General features: G+C 39.6%; 1 protein-coding gene across 1 annotated transcript in view; it reads left to right on the top strand.

The window, feature by feature from the left end:
• Positions 1–8154: 8154 nt before the first annotated feature.
• eml1 (EMAP like 1) overlaps positions 8155–18719 on the top strand; it is a 54549-nt gene continuing 43984 nt past the window's right edge. Inside the window, exon 1 of the mRNA XM_044374803.1 lies at positions 8155–8515. Coding sequence (XP_044230738.1) covers positions 8488–8515 — 28 coding nt within the window. The 5' untranslated portion in view covers positions 8155–8487. The remainder of the gene's footprint in view (positions 8516–18719) is intronic.

The following is an 18719-nucleotide window of genomic DNA, read 5'->3' as shown; positions in this document are numbered from 1 at the left end:
CAGGACTTCTGGCATCAAGATTCAACAGTCACAGAGTTTGTGGTGGAAGAGAAAGAGCAGACCAAATACCTGTGATGTCCTGACACAACCCAAAGACTTTTTTCTTGTCATCTCCCACTCTTCACATGTTCCCTGTTGCATTTGTAAAGACAGAAACGATCAATAACTTAAATGGTGATGATCATATGACCCAGTCTCAAATAAGAAACAAATTACCCGCTCTTGGTCACATTGAAACATAAATCTTTTTAATGTTCAATTATGTTTAAATTGACCAACATCTTCGCCAAGACATTTTCTAAACCATGAAGAGAGGAAAATTGAATTACAAGAGTTAAAGTATAGTACAAATATCTTTGAATGTGGTGACTTCTTTGCCTCTGACTTGAAAGGACATGTCCTGTCTACAAATTACACTTTTATGGCTGAGACACTGGGGAGGCCTCAGGGTCCTCTTTGCCTCATGTTGGCCCCTTGTTGTCTGGACAAAGCTGGCTGATTAGAGTCTGATTATGGAGATAAGGAGTCTGAGTCAGATTAGATAAGACCAAACCAACTCACTGGGTTAACACAGCAAGACGGACTAGAAGGACTGGTTGCATGGTTGGGAAAGAATCCCCCACAGTTGTGTCTGTTTTATCTGTGCCAGAGTAAATATACCTAAAACCCGACTGGAAGAACTACAGATCGTTACAAAAACCTGAACACAAAAACCAACATTAAACTTGTTAGATTGTTTTATTTCTCCAGTGCACATATGTAGGTTAGGACTCAGCAGTAATATCTCAGTAATTTAGAAAGGCAACAAGATGGTAAATGAATGGTCGGCTAATATAGGCTAAGTCATTTAAAGGATGAAAATTTGGGGAAATTTGCTTTCTTGTCGAGCAGTAGATGAGAAAATGGATACCATACTTTCATGTCTGTATGGTAAATATGAAGCTACAGCCAGCAGCTGGTTAGCTTAGCTTAGCATAAGACTGGAAACAGGGAACCAGCTATATTGTATTTGTGGTATTTGCAAAACCACAACTTTTTTTGTTCACTTTGGTTTTTGTACAGACTAAAACAAATGTGAAATTATGTGTTTGTTAGTGAGTGTAAGAGCTGCTAGTAGGCTGATTGTTAAACTTTGGAAAGAGCCAGGCTAGCTGTTTCCCCCTGTGTCCAATCTTTATACTAAGCTAAGCTAACCACCTCATGGCTGTAGCTTTAGTGTCAATCTTTTCATCTACCTTATCTGACAGTCAGTGTATCATCCCAGAAATGTCCAGCCATTCCTTTAAAAGTAGCTGTAAACTGGTCATGTTCCATAACTTTCCAACAAGCTACTCACAAATAAGATAATACAGAACATATCCCAGTTTCTTTCAGTAATAGGCTTTAATTCATTGAAGCTTCCAGCTGGGGTTCATCCTCCTCCACATCAGCTCAGAGAATAAAACGTCTGGCGTCTGACTGGTTTGTCTTGGCACTGTTTTTGACAGAACTAACGGATGTTCTGGCTTCGTTTGAGGCTTGCACATGTTGTTTTATGCTCAAATGTTTTGAAGCGCATCACGCATGCAGAACGCTGATAGATTAATTAAATTACTCAGTTGGATGTATATTCACTGCACAACAATGCGTCTTTCTTCATATTCAGGTTTTTTGGAGAGCCTGAGGTTGGTGAATCAGCCCCTGCGGTTGTTTGAGAGGAGGTCTTCACAGCATAGTTTTTGTATTCTCAGTTAAGTCTGAAAGTATTCCCTTTCTTCCCCTGACTCTGTTTATTTAGCTGGAAAAAATGGGTGGAGGTTTGAAGGTTGAGCTACTCTGAGCCTCTTTTTGTTTATTTTGTTATGAAAGTCACATTTTGTTTAGGGATGTTTTCATTTTTGCATCGCGGTGAAACATTTAAAATGATCATATGCTGTTCTCATGTTCATGTGTGGTACAGTCTTCCTCTGTTTTTAACCGTGTAATTGACAAGTTGCTCTTTTTTAAAGGTTCAGGGAAGGAGAGGGGGAGGAGAAAGTCTGTGTTTTTTTACTCAGCTCCATACCCCTCCATTTCTGTTTTTTTTAGTTTCCAGTTTCACCCGACTTGTTTCCGTCGGGTTTTATTCATGACCTCCATCTGGAAATAATATATGTTCATGAAAACAAGCCATCAGCAATTTTAGGGAAGAGTCTGTGTGTGTGTGTGCATATGTGTGCATGTGCAGGGAGGGGACATTAGGGCCTCTTCTGCGGAGTTCAGGCTCCTCTAAGGAACCACCGATGTAACAGTGTTAACACAGTGAGAAAGACGTCTATGACTTAGCTAAGAACCAAAGCCTCCATCATCCTCTCTTAAAATCCTACGGCAATGCATTTGTGGTCTGGCTAAAGTCTCTGATTCAAATGTAAAGTTAGTCATCAAATGTTTGAAACCGCAGCTGCTGGGAGAAATTATGTGTCAGACAGGTCTTTGGCAAAGTGTTTGACCTTGGCTCAGACTAGAAATATGCATTAACTCAATGAAAGCCTGCATAGTTCTGCAGGAAAGAAGATCTGGCTTGTGTTTGAGCTGCTTGCAGGAACGTATGCAGCCTGTGACGGAGAGATAGAGCAGATATTCACTCGACTCCAGGCTCACAGAACACCTCTGTGCCTGTCTGCTGCCTTGGCTGCGGCACACAAGAGACCGGCCGGTCACACCTGAGAGCCTCTGAAGAGTAGCCAGACATTTAGCCGCTCTGTCCCCAGCACAGAGGCCTCTTAGTTTGCAGGACACTGTCTGTATATCTAACTAACTATTTGTCAGTCTGCCTGTCTGCCTGGAGCCGATACAATCTCTTTTAAAGCCATAATGGCTTTAGCAGGCCCTGAAGGAGAGGGAGCGAGTAGGTGTGTGTGAGGAGAGGTTTTCATTTCTGCCTGTCTGCGTTGGGGTGGGGGTGTGGCTGGATCATGTTTTAAAAGCCCTGAAGTTAACCCCAGTCAAAAGGTTTATGCCTATACCACTAAAGCCACAGAAGCATCTTGAAAGGTGTAATAGCTCTGCGTTGTATCCAGTGACATCTCCATGGACCCACTGCATAGTTTCCTGGCGTATGATAAAACAGATTACTGCAGTGTTGAACAAAAACGGAGATAATTAAAGGATTTTTCATTTTTTCATTTACCAAGCTGCAACAGCAGATTCACATTTAGCTTCAACACATATTTCACAAAAGCCTGAAAATACTTAATTTATGTGGTGTTCAGTGTTTAGTCTGAGTGTCTGTGGTGTTATTGCAAAACTTTTTTGGTTATGAGATCCCCACATGTTCTGCTGCCTTGCATTCCCTCCCACTACATCCAAGCAGCAGCAGTCCGATTCATTTTTCTTTTGAAAGAAAGACAGACCTCTCTTCCTCACCAGTCATCCATCATATGGAGGCTCTGGAGCCTCCTTTCACCCCACCCATCCTCCTCTGCACTGCCGCTGGTCTCCCCTCTCTCTGAAACACTCCTTCAGCCCAAAACCTCGATAGCCTTACTATTAATTTAGGCCTCCGCCGCTGCTGTTAAAATTTTCCACTTCATACACAACTCCAACCTTCCATCGGTGTCCTCCTCCTGCCAGTCTTCCACTATTCCCTTCTTCTTCCAAGTCACAGCCCACAACTTCTATGAAGCATCTGGAGTTTCCCCTGACTTTCAGCTGGCTGAGACCTGAGGGCAGGGCTGCTGAGGACCAGGAACTGCGGTTTGTGTGTATGTGTTGCTGCCTACCACTGCTGTTCAAATCAAAGTGGCTGCCTTTTGTTGCATGCTCAGGAATCCCCTCCGTCACACCTCGGTCGTTTCCCAGCATGGGGGGGGTCTCTTGCCCCAAGGCAGAGGAAGACTTCCTCCTCTATAGTTAATCTTCTAGGCTACTACAAATACATCCTTTGACCACCCTTCTGAGTTATAGGATTATACTCAAAGTGTATTCAACACTTTTAATTTTGATAACATTACAAAGTCTTCAAACATAAACAAGTTTAACCATTTTCTTAATTTTTCTCATGACAGCTATGATGAAGTATAAGCCTATAAGGAAAAAAGCACATCAGAATTATTATCGGAATAAATAGTAGTACTTTCTTTTTCCTGCTATTTGATGTCTTTATTTTGGCTTTTTATATGTGTCTTACTGTATTTTTAAAGTTGGATACAGTATACAGCAGTAATCCTGGGTGGAATAGGCCAAACTTTTGGTATGACTAGATAAAAATTAACTTAAGTTACTGATTATAACTACAATTGCAGAAGTTGTTTGTATTCTCTCTCTCCCTTTGGCACAATTAAAGTGCAGTTTCAACAGCCTTGTTCAGGTTGTTAAACCTGTGGAGAGCCGTGAACTGCAGCTCTTTGCCACAAGTCCCCAATTTGGGTTCTGCCCACACGGTCATAAAACAGTTAGTGGAATCATTCGGAGGCTGTTAGATTTAACACTATTAAGAGTTCATTAGTACCTGCATACACAACTGCTGCTGCCATAGGAGGATCATTAACATACAGCCATTAAATGGGTATTTTTACACATATTAATTAAGTTCCCCTTTGGCTATCACCTGTAAAAAAAAATCAGTGGGATTTATTTTAATATATACACACATTTTAATTCACTCTTGTATATGAGTACATTACTGTTGTTTGATATGAAGCAGTCCAAACAACACAGGTTTAAATTTAAACTGCAGGTCTTAAACTGAATAATTATATCCTGCGTAATTACAATTAATTAATATCAAAATAATTAAATTTACATTTAAATGCTAATATAAATATTGATTAAAAAACTATATAATGATAATTAAAGGACTTCTATTAAAGGTATTCTGGCTGTAAATAGAGTTTTCTAATATTATTCTCAGAGCTTTAAAGACTTTAAAACCTTAAATAACATGAGACTCCTGAATATGTAGCACTATAACACACCAACACATAAAGATTACACTGCATTTATGTGCATAACATGATGAATATCAAAGTACCTGCTACAGTATATGTCTACAACACAAAAATTGATCTGCAGATAAAAAACAACAAAACAAAACATCAGGATGAAATTATATTTACATCAATATATAACATTAAATAATTAAATGTTCATTAGGACTATATGTCTACATGATATTAAACATCTGGCTAATTAATTTGAATAAATCTGTCATTAATCTTAATGTATACAGGCATTAATTTTGTACTTAAGTACACAACACTGAGAGACTAGATAACAGTTTAAATCAGCCACGTCTAATTACACATAAACACGGCTAGAAGACAAGCGAAAAGAGACAGTCTATACCCAGGAAAAATAATTAGGGCTGCAGGTAACTTGATGTCAAGGTGGACATGTGAACTGGAGAAAGTGGCAGCAAGTTGTAGAGTGACAATGAAAATAGACAGAACTTGCCAGACACAGGGGAGGGGAGAGAAAGAAAAACATCTCAGTTGACAGAGATTTAGCTACCGTAGAGGTCGACTAAACATGGAGAGAGAATAACATTTTCTTATGGTATCATGACAAAGTAGCTTAATAATAGGCAGCACCATACACTCTTTTTTTTATTTAGTAAGGGTGATTGACACAGTTGACCATGTACAACTCGCAGATACAAATCAAAGAGTGTAAATTTAGTGAATTTGTCCTCTGAATTTGTAGAAATTACCAAACATGTCTCACAAGGATCCATGTTGGATCCCATTTTATTTCCTATATAAATAATATGTCCTTAATCCTACATGATAGCATCATTTATTTCTATGCTGATGACATGGTTTTGCCGATTTTGTAAAGCTGGCGATTTAGAACATATAGTGCATATTACCGTTCAGAAGTCAGTTAACATGTTAAACACTTAAACTGATTAAACCAAATATTTTCAGAATTGTAAATAATCATATAAAATCATATTTACATCTCTGATTGTCACATATTTAACATGTTTTATATCATACTGGATATATTTTGGCATTTGGCTTGATAAGTTGCTCAAGTTGAAAGGTCAACAAATGTAACACTTATTAATTATACAGAAACCAACTTTGTTTTTCTGCTTTCTATAATGATCTACCACCTTTTGATGCTGTTTATCATTATACTCTTGGTGTTACTCACCATGTCTTATACACAATGGCCTTCTTTGTGCATAGAGGATAATAACATTGCTATTTTTTTAATATAAATCCAGTCGTCACAAGGTTCCTCCAGCCCTCACTTGTCTGATGTGTTGGAAAGTCATTTCCCACAATACTCAATCATCAGAATGACTCATATGTTATTAAAGTTCTATTGTAAAACTCTCAGCTACTTTTTCATCACCTTTTATTACCATTTGATGGCTTCTAATTTCTCTTGATTGTTCCTTTCACTGTTGTCAGTGTCTTTTTGCTGAAGTAGCAACTTTTAATCTCACAACCTGTTTTATCACTTTTTTGTGCTCTTATTTCTTCACTCATTGCTTCATTGTAACATGACACTATTAAAAATGAGGGATCATCCTGATCCTGATCATCCTGGCTTTGCTGGATAAAAGTAATGTTACAGAATTGAGTTTTAAATTGTAAATGTGACTGGCTGATACCATTCTTCTAAAGGTGTGTGTACTTCAGCAAACAGGTAGCATAACATCACTCTATTGATGTATATAAATATTTTCTCAGATTTTCTGCTTCTGCCTGACTTTTCCCAGTGACCTGGTTTCTTGTGTGCATGTTAAAATACCAATGCAAGATAAACCCGAAAAACTCATATTAAACCACTTAACAATCTAATTAAGCATAATTTGGGCACCATTTTGGACACTGTGTAGTCTATTACCTCAACCGAAGTAATTGCATTTAATAGTCACAGTGGTGGATGCTCCACTTTCTGTTTGCCAGAGCGAGAGGGGTCAAGAGACCTTTATGGTGTGAAGGTTTGGGTTACGTTTGCAAAAGGACCCTCAAGCTCTTCTGCAAACAAGAGTTGGAGATCAAACATCAAAGCAAAGCTGGCCCCGGTGTGAAGGCAGGGGTGCTGTGATGGGGGGGGGGGGGGGGGGGGGGGGGGGGTCACTGACAGGTCCTGAGGACAGATAACGGAGCAGGAAACCCTCCTACATCTCATCCCCCTGTGTTCTCTCTGAATCTCAAGATAACCCCGGTCGCTGGTCCTAAATCCTAACCTCTCTGACACTAGTGTTGCTGGACAACTATACCATCTGACCCCACTTAATCACATGCTGGACCTTTCCCTCGTGATAATCCTCCCAGTCAAGTGACAAAGGGTCAGCTGAGCAAGCTGAAAAGTAATTCAGGAACTAGTTTACGGAAAGGTTGGCGGTGAGCTTAGTCAAAGCTGCACAACGTTAAGTATGTTCTGAGGGACATTTGTACGCACAAGTGGGGCAGTAATCTGCACAGAATTATGAAGTGCCTGGCAAGCTCTTTTCTTTGTCTCCTCTGTTATGAAAGGCTTCAGCAGGAGAACTGAAGCCGGCTGTGGTCTTTTATTCTCCTGCTTTCCTCCTTCGGTGTTTTCACTGATTCTTCTTTTTTATGTTGCCTCTTAACTTCTTGTCTCTCTACCCTTCCACTAAAAAGATAACTTCATTTCTGCTTTTCTGTGTGCTTGTCTGTCTGTGTTTGGTAGACATTGGCGACTCTACTGATAAACATGGCCCCTGGTTTATTTAGAAGAAGAAAAAAAAACAAAACATTGAGATTAACATAAGTTGTCAAGATTGCAGTCTTGAGTCGCTTGACCCTGGAAATTTCTTGGTATCCAGGCCACTTAAAGAACTGGAGACAACAAAGGATTTCTCCTTATGAGAGGGAGTTACTATTTAATGAGACACCAGCGCCCCTCACAGGAATCAAAAGCTACTACAGCTGACCCCCCAAAAATACAGAATCTTGCTGGAACAATGCCAGGTTTTGGCCAACCTGCCTTCCAGTGGATAAGAAGTTCACTAGAACTTTCTGTTATCTGCAAAAGGCTGATGAGATAAGGAGAAGAGGCAAGAAAAATATGATGGAAAACATCTGTGGCTCTGAAAATATAATTGTGAGTGTGTCACGAGAGAGTTAGGCCTTGTTTTGTTGCAGGCTACATGAAAAGAAAACAGTTTTCTTAGTTTTATTATATTTTAATGGTGTGATAAGTGTTGTAGACATATGAGAAAGTCAGTGAAATTATATTTAAAAAGGCCTGCCATATCTGAGAGAAACAGTATCCCAAGGGAGGACTGTTGGTTACAAATTTACTGTCCAATAGCACAGCGTGTGAAGTTTGATTGGCATATCCACTGGCCACTGGTCACATTGTTGAGAGAATGTGAGAGAAAAGGAGGAAGGATAAGAAGATAGAAAGTAAAGTAAGAGAGCTGGAAAGGTAAGAGTGTAAAGCAGAGAGAGATATTAAATACAGGGAAAGGTTATATACAGAAGAGGCTGCTGTAACTCAGCTAACAAGACACTGCCCTGATCCTCATCTATTTCTGTGGCCATGTCTGACTGTGAGGGGCTTCCTACGGGTAAGAGAAAACAGAGAGTTTGCATGTATGGAAATGTGCACATCTGTTTATGTGTGTGTGTGGGTGGGTGTTCATTCAAGGGATGCATGCCTGTAAATTGTTTAGATTGGTGCGGGTGTGTGTTTTCTGTCATTATGTGAGTGTTTGTGTATATATTTGAGGGAGGGGTGTTTCTGAGCCCATCCTGTTTTAGTCTGAGCCCTCCACTGGGACAACTCTCCCAGCAAGTACTCAGCTACAAAGGGGAGCCGGTTCAGTTTGGGCCCTTATATGGAAACGTGGAGTGAGTTCACTCTGGTTTTGTCAAAATAATACAGAATGACTTTGCAGATGTTTTAATCAGACGTATGTGGAAGATGAAAAAGAGGATAGAGATGGGGGGTCAGGTTGGATAGAGGGGGAGGGGGGGGGACATGCAACGTGAGCTACAGATGTTCTTAGCAAGTTCCCGTAAGAAAGATTTGTGAATATAACGTGTGACTCGGCTGTTGGGGATAAATGGTATAAAGATGTGTTGTGTGTACGTGCAGGTGTCTGCTTGTCTATGTGTGTGGCAGCGTGTGGGGCAGTCAAGCGTTAAGTGAAGGGTCATTTCCCCCAAGTGCAGCCAAGCTGAGAGGAGAGCTGAAGTGCTGCTACCGCCTGGCTGACACACCAACAAAAACAATCAGTTATAAATAGAAACCTTCCTCTTGTCTTGTTCTCTCAGTCACTCAGTCAGTCTCTCACTCACGTTTCATGTGGTGCCCCTTCCCTCTATCTCCTCTATCTCCCCTCAATGTCCTGTTATCTTCTGTTTTTCCTGTTTATCCTCTTTCTCATCCCCCTTTTGCCTCCCTCTCTGGTTCAGTCCATGCATGATTCCCTCTTCAATTTAATTCAAGATGACTCAGCGGTATGAGAACCGTTTGATGTTTCTCAAGCCCTGGCAACAACTGCCAAGATTGTGGTTATTACATTAGATGGGCAGCTGACCAGTCTCTGACCACACCTTCATTATCATATCATGTCAAAGCTTCATGCATTTAACAGGAAATTACATCAAAGTTAGTAAATTAAATCACTGATGCCAGAGCTTCTTTACCTTGCAGTTGATCCCTTTTTTGCATCCTCCTGTCCTGATTCACTCCATCAGCTGATAAAAATAAGCTTTTTGAACCCCAATATTACAAACAAATTTCCCTTTTGTACGTAATTTTGCACACAGTTTGAGAATATGTGGAGCCTATATTCTCTATCTGCTTATTGCAGCACTTTAATGAAAAAAAAATCACAGTTGAAGTTAATTAAAGGAAAAAACCGAGACAGGTCTGAATGCTTGACCCCTGCAGTGAGGGGATCTGGCATTTTGCCGTCATGGGGTCCACTTGTCCCCTCAGGGGGAAGGATCACTGCAAATCAATACAAGTTGTTCTGAGTGATCAACTTTATCCTATGATGAAACATTTCTATCCTGATGGGAGTGGTCTCTTCCAGGAGGACAATGCCCCAATTCACAAGGCACAAGGTTACTGAATGGTTTGATTTGTATGACAATGATGTAAATCATATGCTATGGCCTTCGCAGTCACCAGATCTCAATCCAATTGAACACCTACGGGAGATTTTGGGCAGACTTGTTAGTTAAATGAGGGAATATCTTTTTGAAGAATGGTGTTCATCGCTCCAAAAGAGTTCAGAGACTTGTAGAATCAATGCCAAGGTGCATTGAAGCTGTTCTGGTGGCATGTGGAGGCCCAATATCTACTAATACACAGTGATGTATTTTAGCAGTTCATGCTAGTAAATGGAAAAAGAAGAGCCTGATAATGCAGACTCAGAGGAGCACCCCCTCTCCTGTCACAGAGGAGTTTCATTAAGTTGTAATTCTTAATGTTTTGTATAACATTTTAACCAAATGTTCCTTTATACAAATATTTCAAATACATGGAAACCTTGTAATGTCCCCTAGAATTTAATAATAAGTTCTGTAAGTGTACAGTGAACAGAGCAAAGATGCAGATGTAATGGTGGACCCACCAAGGATCTGTGGGACTGAAGAGGTTAACACTGTGTGTATGTTATAGTTATCTAAAGGAAGCAGTACTTGTAGAAATGAACTGTTTAGAAAAAGAAGCCTTTAAGAGAGTCTGATACTGGGAATGACTTTTAGGCATAGCACAAAAAACTGCAGCATTTCAACAAATCTCCTGCAGGTGGCAGTATTAGCATACTTTATGAATGATGGCACTGCTCATGGAGTCAGCACAGGGTTGTGCACATTGGGAAGTTAAATGGGGGGAAAAGAGAGTGGGAGTGGGAAACCAAAGGGGAGCGAGGAGGACAGGAGGTAAGGAAGGAAACAGGATGGAGTAGGGAGGATGAAGGAATGAAGAGCAAGGCAGTGTCTGTCTCCTAGGAGATCATGGTGAAAAATAAAATCAGCTGCTGCTGTGTGTCATGTAACTGAGACTCATGGGGGCATAAATGAGTGCTGACAAGTCTTCGTGTGACAGAAGAGAGTCATCAGCATCCAGTTGCCACCGCCTTCAATACAGATGCTGTATGCAGAGACTGTGTGTGTGTTTGTGTGTGTGTGTGTGTGTGTGTGTGTGTGTGTACTAGAGTGAGTGATTTCTGAAATACAGATGAGAGATGAAGACTGCGTCACGGCCCGCTGACGTCAGCCCTCCATCTGTGCCCTGAATATGAGGACAAGTAGCTTTGCTGATGTTAAACCTATTCCTCATGTGAGCAAACTGGCTAAAAATGGGTCCTTTGTCACAAGAGTTTGAGCATAATCACCTGCAGTTTTGTGTGTGTGTGTGTGTGTGAGAGAGAGAGAGAGAGAGAGAGAGAGAGAGTGAGAGAGAGAGGGAAAGATAGTGCAGGGAGGAGCCTGACTGCCACAACATATGTATTGGAGCAAACTCTGCAGCAGACACCTGATTTCCTCAGCAGAGTTTATTTTAGGCGTTATCGATTGAAGGGTTTGAGCTCTGACTTTGAAAGACAGAGGGTGAGAGGAGAAACCGAGAAGTGCAGAGAGGAAGAGTCATTTGATGCAGAAAAAAAATGAATGAAAGAAACATGAAACAGAAAGAGAATTTATAATATAAAGCTGTGGGAGGTGGTGTATGAAAAGCAAGTGAAAGGTAGCACTGTGTGATAAAGGGGTGTGCATTTTAAACTTAAGTCAGATCAGGTTTGTGTGTGCATCCACAGTATATATGTATACATATATGTGTGTGTGTGTAGGCTTGTACAGGGAGAGAAAGTGTGGAGCAGAGTTCTTGGTTGTTCAGGAAATGGGGGGAAGGGTGTACATGGATGTTTCAGCAGCCTGAGTCAGATTTGATTAATGTTGTCGTCGCTTGAGAGAACACACAGCCTTGCCTAGTCTGGGATACACTGTGTGTTTGTGTGTGTATGTGTGTGTGTGTCCATACAGTTACACACACCAGTGTTGATTTTCATGGTAGTGATGAGGTGGCTTTAGCTTGCCGTCCTTAAGATAAATGGATCATTTTCACATCAGTAGCGAGTTTGACGAATTACAGTGTCTCCCACTGACCTGTGAGTTGTTGTTTTCTGGTTTTAAATGGGCGTACACAGCAGCGGTCATATTAGTAGATTTCCATGGAGTGCAGTCCAGAATTACACCAATCTGGTTCTACTCCTGTGTCCGAGTTATGCCTCATTAACATATAGATTAGATGTAGAGAAGTCAGTGTACTTTCTCTGTCTTTCTATGGCATCATTAGTGTGCAGGCGAGGAGGTCAGGCAGGGAGGAAGGAGGTGGGAAGAGGTATTAAAGGTTGACACAGAAGCAATGAAGTCTCAAGTGATGCCCACAGTAGGATTTGATATGGTGTCATGATGTTATGAATGTCATACATTAGTGCAGAATAATATAGCAGCTCCACTTAATTCTCAAAGTGTTTGTGTGCTACCTGGAAATCTAATCTCTCTCTATACATACAACATCCATTGCATCTCCTGGAGGAGGGACTCTTCTTCTTCTGCTGCTGCTAGCTGACACCGATTGATTATCACTTGACATTTACTGACATCATCACTTCTTTATTTAGCACCATTTTCTCTGTAGTTAATAATATTCAGTTTGTTATTATCAGACCATTAGTTGAATTTTAAAGTTAAAGCTGGAGTGTAGGACTTTTACATATAAATGAATATCTGTTACATTCAAGCCCTTTCCAAACGAGTTCACACAATGCTGATTAAGCCTATCACTGCCAGGTAAACCTCTTTGTATTTCACAGTATACAAAGTTTTTAAACCTGGTGTCTATGGCGACTTTCCCGCTCTGGCGCACTGGTAGTGGTGCGTTTTATGTCAACCAGCAATGATTGGGTTGCCAGAGCTGAAGGGTGCTCATAGAGCAAGTGCACCAGAGACTTCCTCCAGCCAGCTAACTTCTGGTTTACCGTGTTGCCAATTTAGCAACTTTGTTGCTGGATAAAGCAACCTTTCAGACCCGTTTAGCAACTTTTTTTCAAAAAAGTGGCTAACAACATATCTAGCTATCTATTTTTTGACAAGCCATAACTTCTCTTCTCTTCAACCAATCATCAGCCAGTGTGATGAAAAACTGCCTTTCCATGATCAAACAAATGTGCCAGTGAGAGTGCAAAATTGGCATTATGCCAATAAAAGACAGTTCCCAGGGAGTTAGCAAGAAGGCTAATCTGTGATATAGCAATTTGGTTTTCTGTGTAAAATGGTTAAAGGCCACCAGGTCCATTTTTAGTGTGAGAAAAAGGTGGAAGATGCTGAGACAGTAATTTCTAAGATAAGTCACACTCGTATTATCACCAAAGCGTCAAGGTCACTTATGAACTCAGAAATAATGAACAGATGGTTGAATATAGTTAAAAAATGAGGTGGAGTCTAGAAACTAAGCTCCACAATAGGAGGGGTTATGAAAAGTATATAATATGAGGTTTCATGATTTTGCATTAGGTTTTTCTTTATCCTGAGATAGAGGCCTTGGTTTGCTCTGTATCTCTTTATACACAGTAAACCTATTCACATTGAACTCTAACAGCTTCCAGTGGGTTTTTTTTTAGTTTTTCTCTTATAAGTTTTGAGTTTAATACTAAGTTGTGGGTCACCTGAAGATTTATTGGCCCATTTGAAGGTTTTTCCAGGACACACATGAATGAGCTGTGAACGTGCCCCAATGATCAATGATCAATCCTAATTGTTTTTATTCTGAATGATTTAACTTTACTATCTAAGTTTGATTTTGTTTTGTCAAAACAGAGATATCAATAGTGAATTTATTCCAGTGCATGATCATTTCTCGATTCATGATACTTCATTTACAGAGTTGATACAACAGCCTGCATAAAACAGTTTTCTATTGTTAGAGGTAAATGCACATTGAGGAGCTGCTTGAAAAAAATAGCAAATGATATAGCTAGTTACAGTCAGTTTAGTTTAATTCAACTTAATTTTCTTTAAATGTTTTAAAATATTGTATGTAATTACATCATGAAGTCATAGATATGCAAATTACCAGTTGGCAACACTGCCAGTTCAGTCCTCTGCTAACTTGACTATTTAACTATTTACTCTCACTGCCAGAAGGGGGAGACAAAAATTCCACTATGCAGGTTTAAAGCGCATTTTGGGAAATACGCCTATTTGCTTTCTAGCACAAACATAGATGAGAAGATCAATATCACTCTTATATTTGTATGTTAAATATCTCCTGGGTCCAGCTTCACACCAATTAAAGCAGCATCATGCTATAATGACAGCTTGTGACAGTTAATGTTGGGAATCAACACTGGACAAGTTAATGATGCTAAGTCAAAATTCACAAATGAGATAGTAACAGGTGTAATTTATGTCATACAACAAATAATGAATTTGTGTCACATAATACTAAGCTGAGTATTAACATTAGAAAACCCAGTTGTTATCAATTAACCTACATGATAGAGATAAACAGTATATTATAATAAACAGATAGTGGTTTCATGATCTATAATGCATCAGTGCTGTTCGACTTGTGAGTGACAGAGTTGTATATTGCACCACACAGTGCAGAGGAGCCAGAGTAGGACATGTAACTCTGCTCCATAGCCTCAGGATTAGGAGCTATTTACAGCCCAAAAGCAGATTCTCCTCATCCACACTCACATGCCTTCTCCATCTCTCTCCTGCTCTAAAAGGTCTGTCTTGAGACGGCATCCATAGAGACTTAACAGGGGAATATGACCTCTTTCCTTTAGGCCTCAGCCACCAAACACTTTTAATATCATTCAGTTTGAATCCCATAAGACATTTTGTTTCAGGCACCATATCAGGGCCTGTATTTAGTATTTATTTTAAGGGCTTGCGTGCTGATCAAGCATTCCTTTTTACCGATACAGTGCTGAAAAGACAAACTGATCTGCTGACATTTAAAATCTTTAAAATGCGTTATCATTAAATTAGCAGCACAGTAAGGCTTGCAAAATACATGGTCATTACTCCCTCTTTCTGTAAAATTCTTAAATATGGGTAAATGTGGGCCTTTGTAGTCTGGCAGTGGATTTCTACATACATAATGCTATTAGAGACCATGACCAAAAGACTGCACTAAAAACACAAGTGGTGACCCAGTTTTCCTGAATCATAATATTCAACTCTCATTGTTTGTCATTGCTGCTGCTTGTGTGGTAGTTTGCTGCAGTGTGTTGCTGCCATTTGCGCATTGAGCCTGTGCTTGTGTCCATGCACTGAGTTCACAAAAATGTGCTGTATAATCTTTAATTTTTGGGGGTATTTCAGATGAAATATTCATTTTTAGAAGGAGAGTTTGGTGCAACAGATGGCACAATAAAGTATTGATACATGTTTTCATATAATTTGATATTCTACATTTTTAGCTTTGCCTGTGATGTGGCTCTAATGTTGGTCAGTCCTCCAACTTGGCCCAAACTGAAGTATCTCAACTGTCGGATGAATTGCCATGAAATTTGGTGCGGAAATCCCAGAGGATGAATTCTATAATGACTTTGGTGATGCTCTGACTTTTCCTCCAGCAGCACCAGTAGGTCAAAGTTTTTAATTTGCCATTATGACCTGCAACCATTCTCATTAGCCTCAGCTGTACTGTGTGTTTAGTGTTGATTAGCTAATGTTGGCATGCTAACACACTAAACTAAGATGGTGAACATGGTAAATATTATACATCAGTATGTTAGTATTTCATTGTGAGCCTGTTAGCATGCTGACATTAGCATTTAGCTCAGGTGAAGCGTCACAAAGCTGCTAATGTTGACTCTTGTACAGTCTGTAAAATGCACCAGTGTTATTAGAACTAAAAATGTGTGCATTGTGATTGTGAGCATTAAGTTAGCATTTAGCTCAAAGCTAAGTTCAGCCTGATAAAACCACTAGCGTGACTGTAATTCTTAGTCGTGCTTAGCCTCTTTTAGTGAAATATGTCAGGCAAGATGATAAACAATATACGGGGACAGATCGTGTTTTGGGTTTGAATGCAGCATCTATGCTGCCATGTGTGATGCAGCACCTTCTGGTTTCTCTGAAGCCGAGCTGGGGAGAAAAAGTAGGTCACAGTTTCTCCATTTTCTCACATTTATAGTGACAAACATTTTCAAAATGGCACTTCCTTATGGATTTGGTTGTTCTGCTAGGTACACGATTTGTCTCTCTTTGACACAGGTGACAGAGGTTGTGTTGCCAGTTTCCTAAATAATGTTGGACCATCTATATATTCAGTCTCTTTACTTTCAATTACTTCCAGTTCTTTAAGCTAATAATGTCTGACGTGAAGGAGCCCTGGTTCATAATTCATGTGTCATAAAATGAGTTTTAATCTGGATTTGACGACTGCTCTGATAAGCATCTATTAGAAATGACAGGTTATTTTCCCCAGCACATGGGAAATGATGTATTTTCAACAGTCACTCAGCTGATTTACTCCCCACTCACATTCAATCTATCTCTCTGTGTGTCTATCTCTGCTCTCCTGTCCGGACAGTTAATAAAAAGGCTGAACCTGTCAGTCATGGACAGTATTACATCCTCTGCCACTGGCCTTTCCTCACCATATAGGTGCACAAGTAGCACAGTTACTGTTAAGAGGTGTCACACCATCACACCTTGAGGATTGATCTAGGTTGTATCAACCAATAAAGATTAAGTTAAGATATGAAAAGATCAAACTTTTATGTTCCTAGTGGGGAAATATGGGCGTGTTACTATCAAGGAAAAAAATACTTACCATATATTTAAAAAAAATAAATAAAAAAAAAAAATCATTCAAAAAGTCATTTAACTAAGAGACAGCTACAGTCATGCTAGCAGATCTGTGAGGCTTAGAAACAGAGGTGCTTTTGCTAAATGCTAATATGCTCACAGTGACACTGCTAATATGCTAATGCAGCAGGTATAATGTTTATTATTTTCACTATCTTAGTTAGCATAGTTAGCACTAAACACAACTAACGCAGATGTGAATGTCATTAGTGTTGCAGGTATTAGGTCATAATTTCACATAAATTCACTGGAACCTAAGGGAAACATTATTGTGTGCACCAAATTTCATGGCAATAATTCCAGTAATTGTCAAGACATTTCAGGCAAAACCATAAATGTCAACCCCATGATGACGCTACAGTAGATGAAAAAACGAGAGGTCAACAAAGTCAGTAGGATTCATCCTTTTGGACCATTAACGTCTCAATTTCATGGCAATCCATGTGATAGTTTTTGAGGTATTTCAGTCTGGACAGAAGTGGTGGAACAACTAACTCATAGATGGATATTGCAATCCTCTGAACTATATATACCACAAGTGTGGCTAAAAAAAATTATTATTTCAGGTTACAAAAAATGAATACCAGCCCTGCAGTCTGTCACTGTTACTTGCTACACTGAATGTGTTGGTATAATGGCTAGATATTTGAACTCATAAACCTCATGTGAATGTTATCACTAGTTAGTAAATGAATAGCAGTTGTTTCACAGTGAGGATATTCTGCTCACTGTTTCCTCTTGGCTCATTTTCTTCACCTTGGCACAGGCTCATATTGGGTGACCTTTACTACCTGCTGCTACATTTACATTTTACGTTTTACACATTCCCCTCTCATTTTTCAAATCACTTCAGTAAAAAAATAAATCATCCCAGTGTTATGTTTGACATGGGCTTTTATGAATTCTAACATTTTGTTATTTCAAATTATTCATTTTTTAAAAATCTTATTTCCTTATATCTTGCCTGTAAAGGACTGTAATTGACTGTAACTGATTGTAATATTGAACCAGTTGAAGCATATCTCAACTTATTATTGCACATGTACACTGGCATGTACAATACTTAAGTAGTAATGCAGTAATGCTGAGCCCAAGAAAAAAAATTCCTGAGGGGACAATAACATATATTTTATCTATATCTTAACACAGCAGTCCAAAAACATTGTCATGTATGTGTATACAGTATTTAGCTGACAAGTAAATCTATTAAAAAAAACATAGGCAACCTGGTCATGCATGTGTCCTAAGGCTTTATCTAAATTCTGTGTTTATATGAATCATTAAGACCCCAGGTTGGATTAATTCATGGTGTAAAGCACAAAGCAGCCCAATAACCAGGACAGACACACAGATGGTGGCTGAATCGTACAGAGGATTGACCTTGTTTCCTCTTCAGCTCTGGATTTGATTGTGAATAATCCTGGCCCACTGACAGACTGACTGATCATCTGTGGATAAAATGATTGTCAGCAGTTTCTTTCCTTTCTTTGGAAAGAAAAGAAAACACGTTCAGTTTGATTATGACCTTCAAGTGCGTCCTGAGAGCCAAAGCTGTAAAAACAGTCAGCAGGGCAGGTGAGAAAGCAACAGGGACCTACAGGCCTAACGCCAAGCCTTGTTAAAGTGCTCTTGTGCAAGACACTGAACTCCTGCCAGTTATATTATGGTATGATAGCTGGATGTGACTCACACAACTGACTTTTTAACTGAGTGAATTTTTGCTTCTGCATGATAAAATAGTCAAACCAAGTGGTAACTACCACAGCCTGAGGCTGAAGCCAGTGCATTGCAGATTAGTGCTGGAATAAAACGAACGAATAAATCCAAAGTGCAGATTCATTCAGCCCCGTTCACACCTGGCATTAAAATGCATCTTGGGTGATCCTATCAAAAATGGACAGCTCTAAGTACAGTTGTGAATGCACC

The sequence above is a fragment of the Thunnus albacares genome, chromosome 15, assembly GCF_914725855.1.
Source record: "Thunnus albacares chromosome 15, fThuAlb1.1, whole genome shotgun sequence".
Classification (NCBI taxonomy): Eukaryota; Metazoa; Chordata; class Actinopteri; order Scombriformes; family Scombridae; genus Thunnus; species Thunnus albacares.
This window is presented reverse-complemented; position numbering and strand designations above follow the sequence as displayed.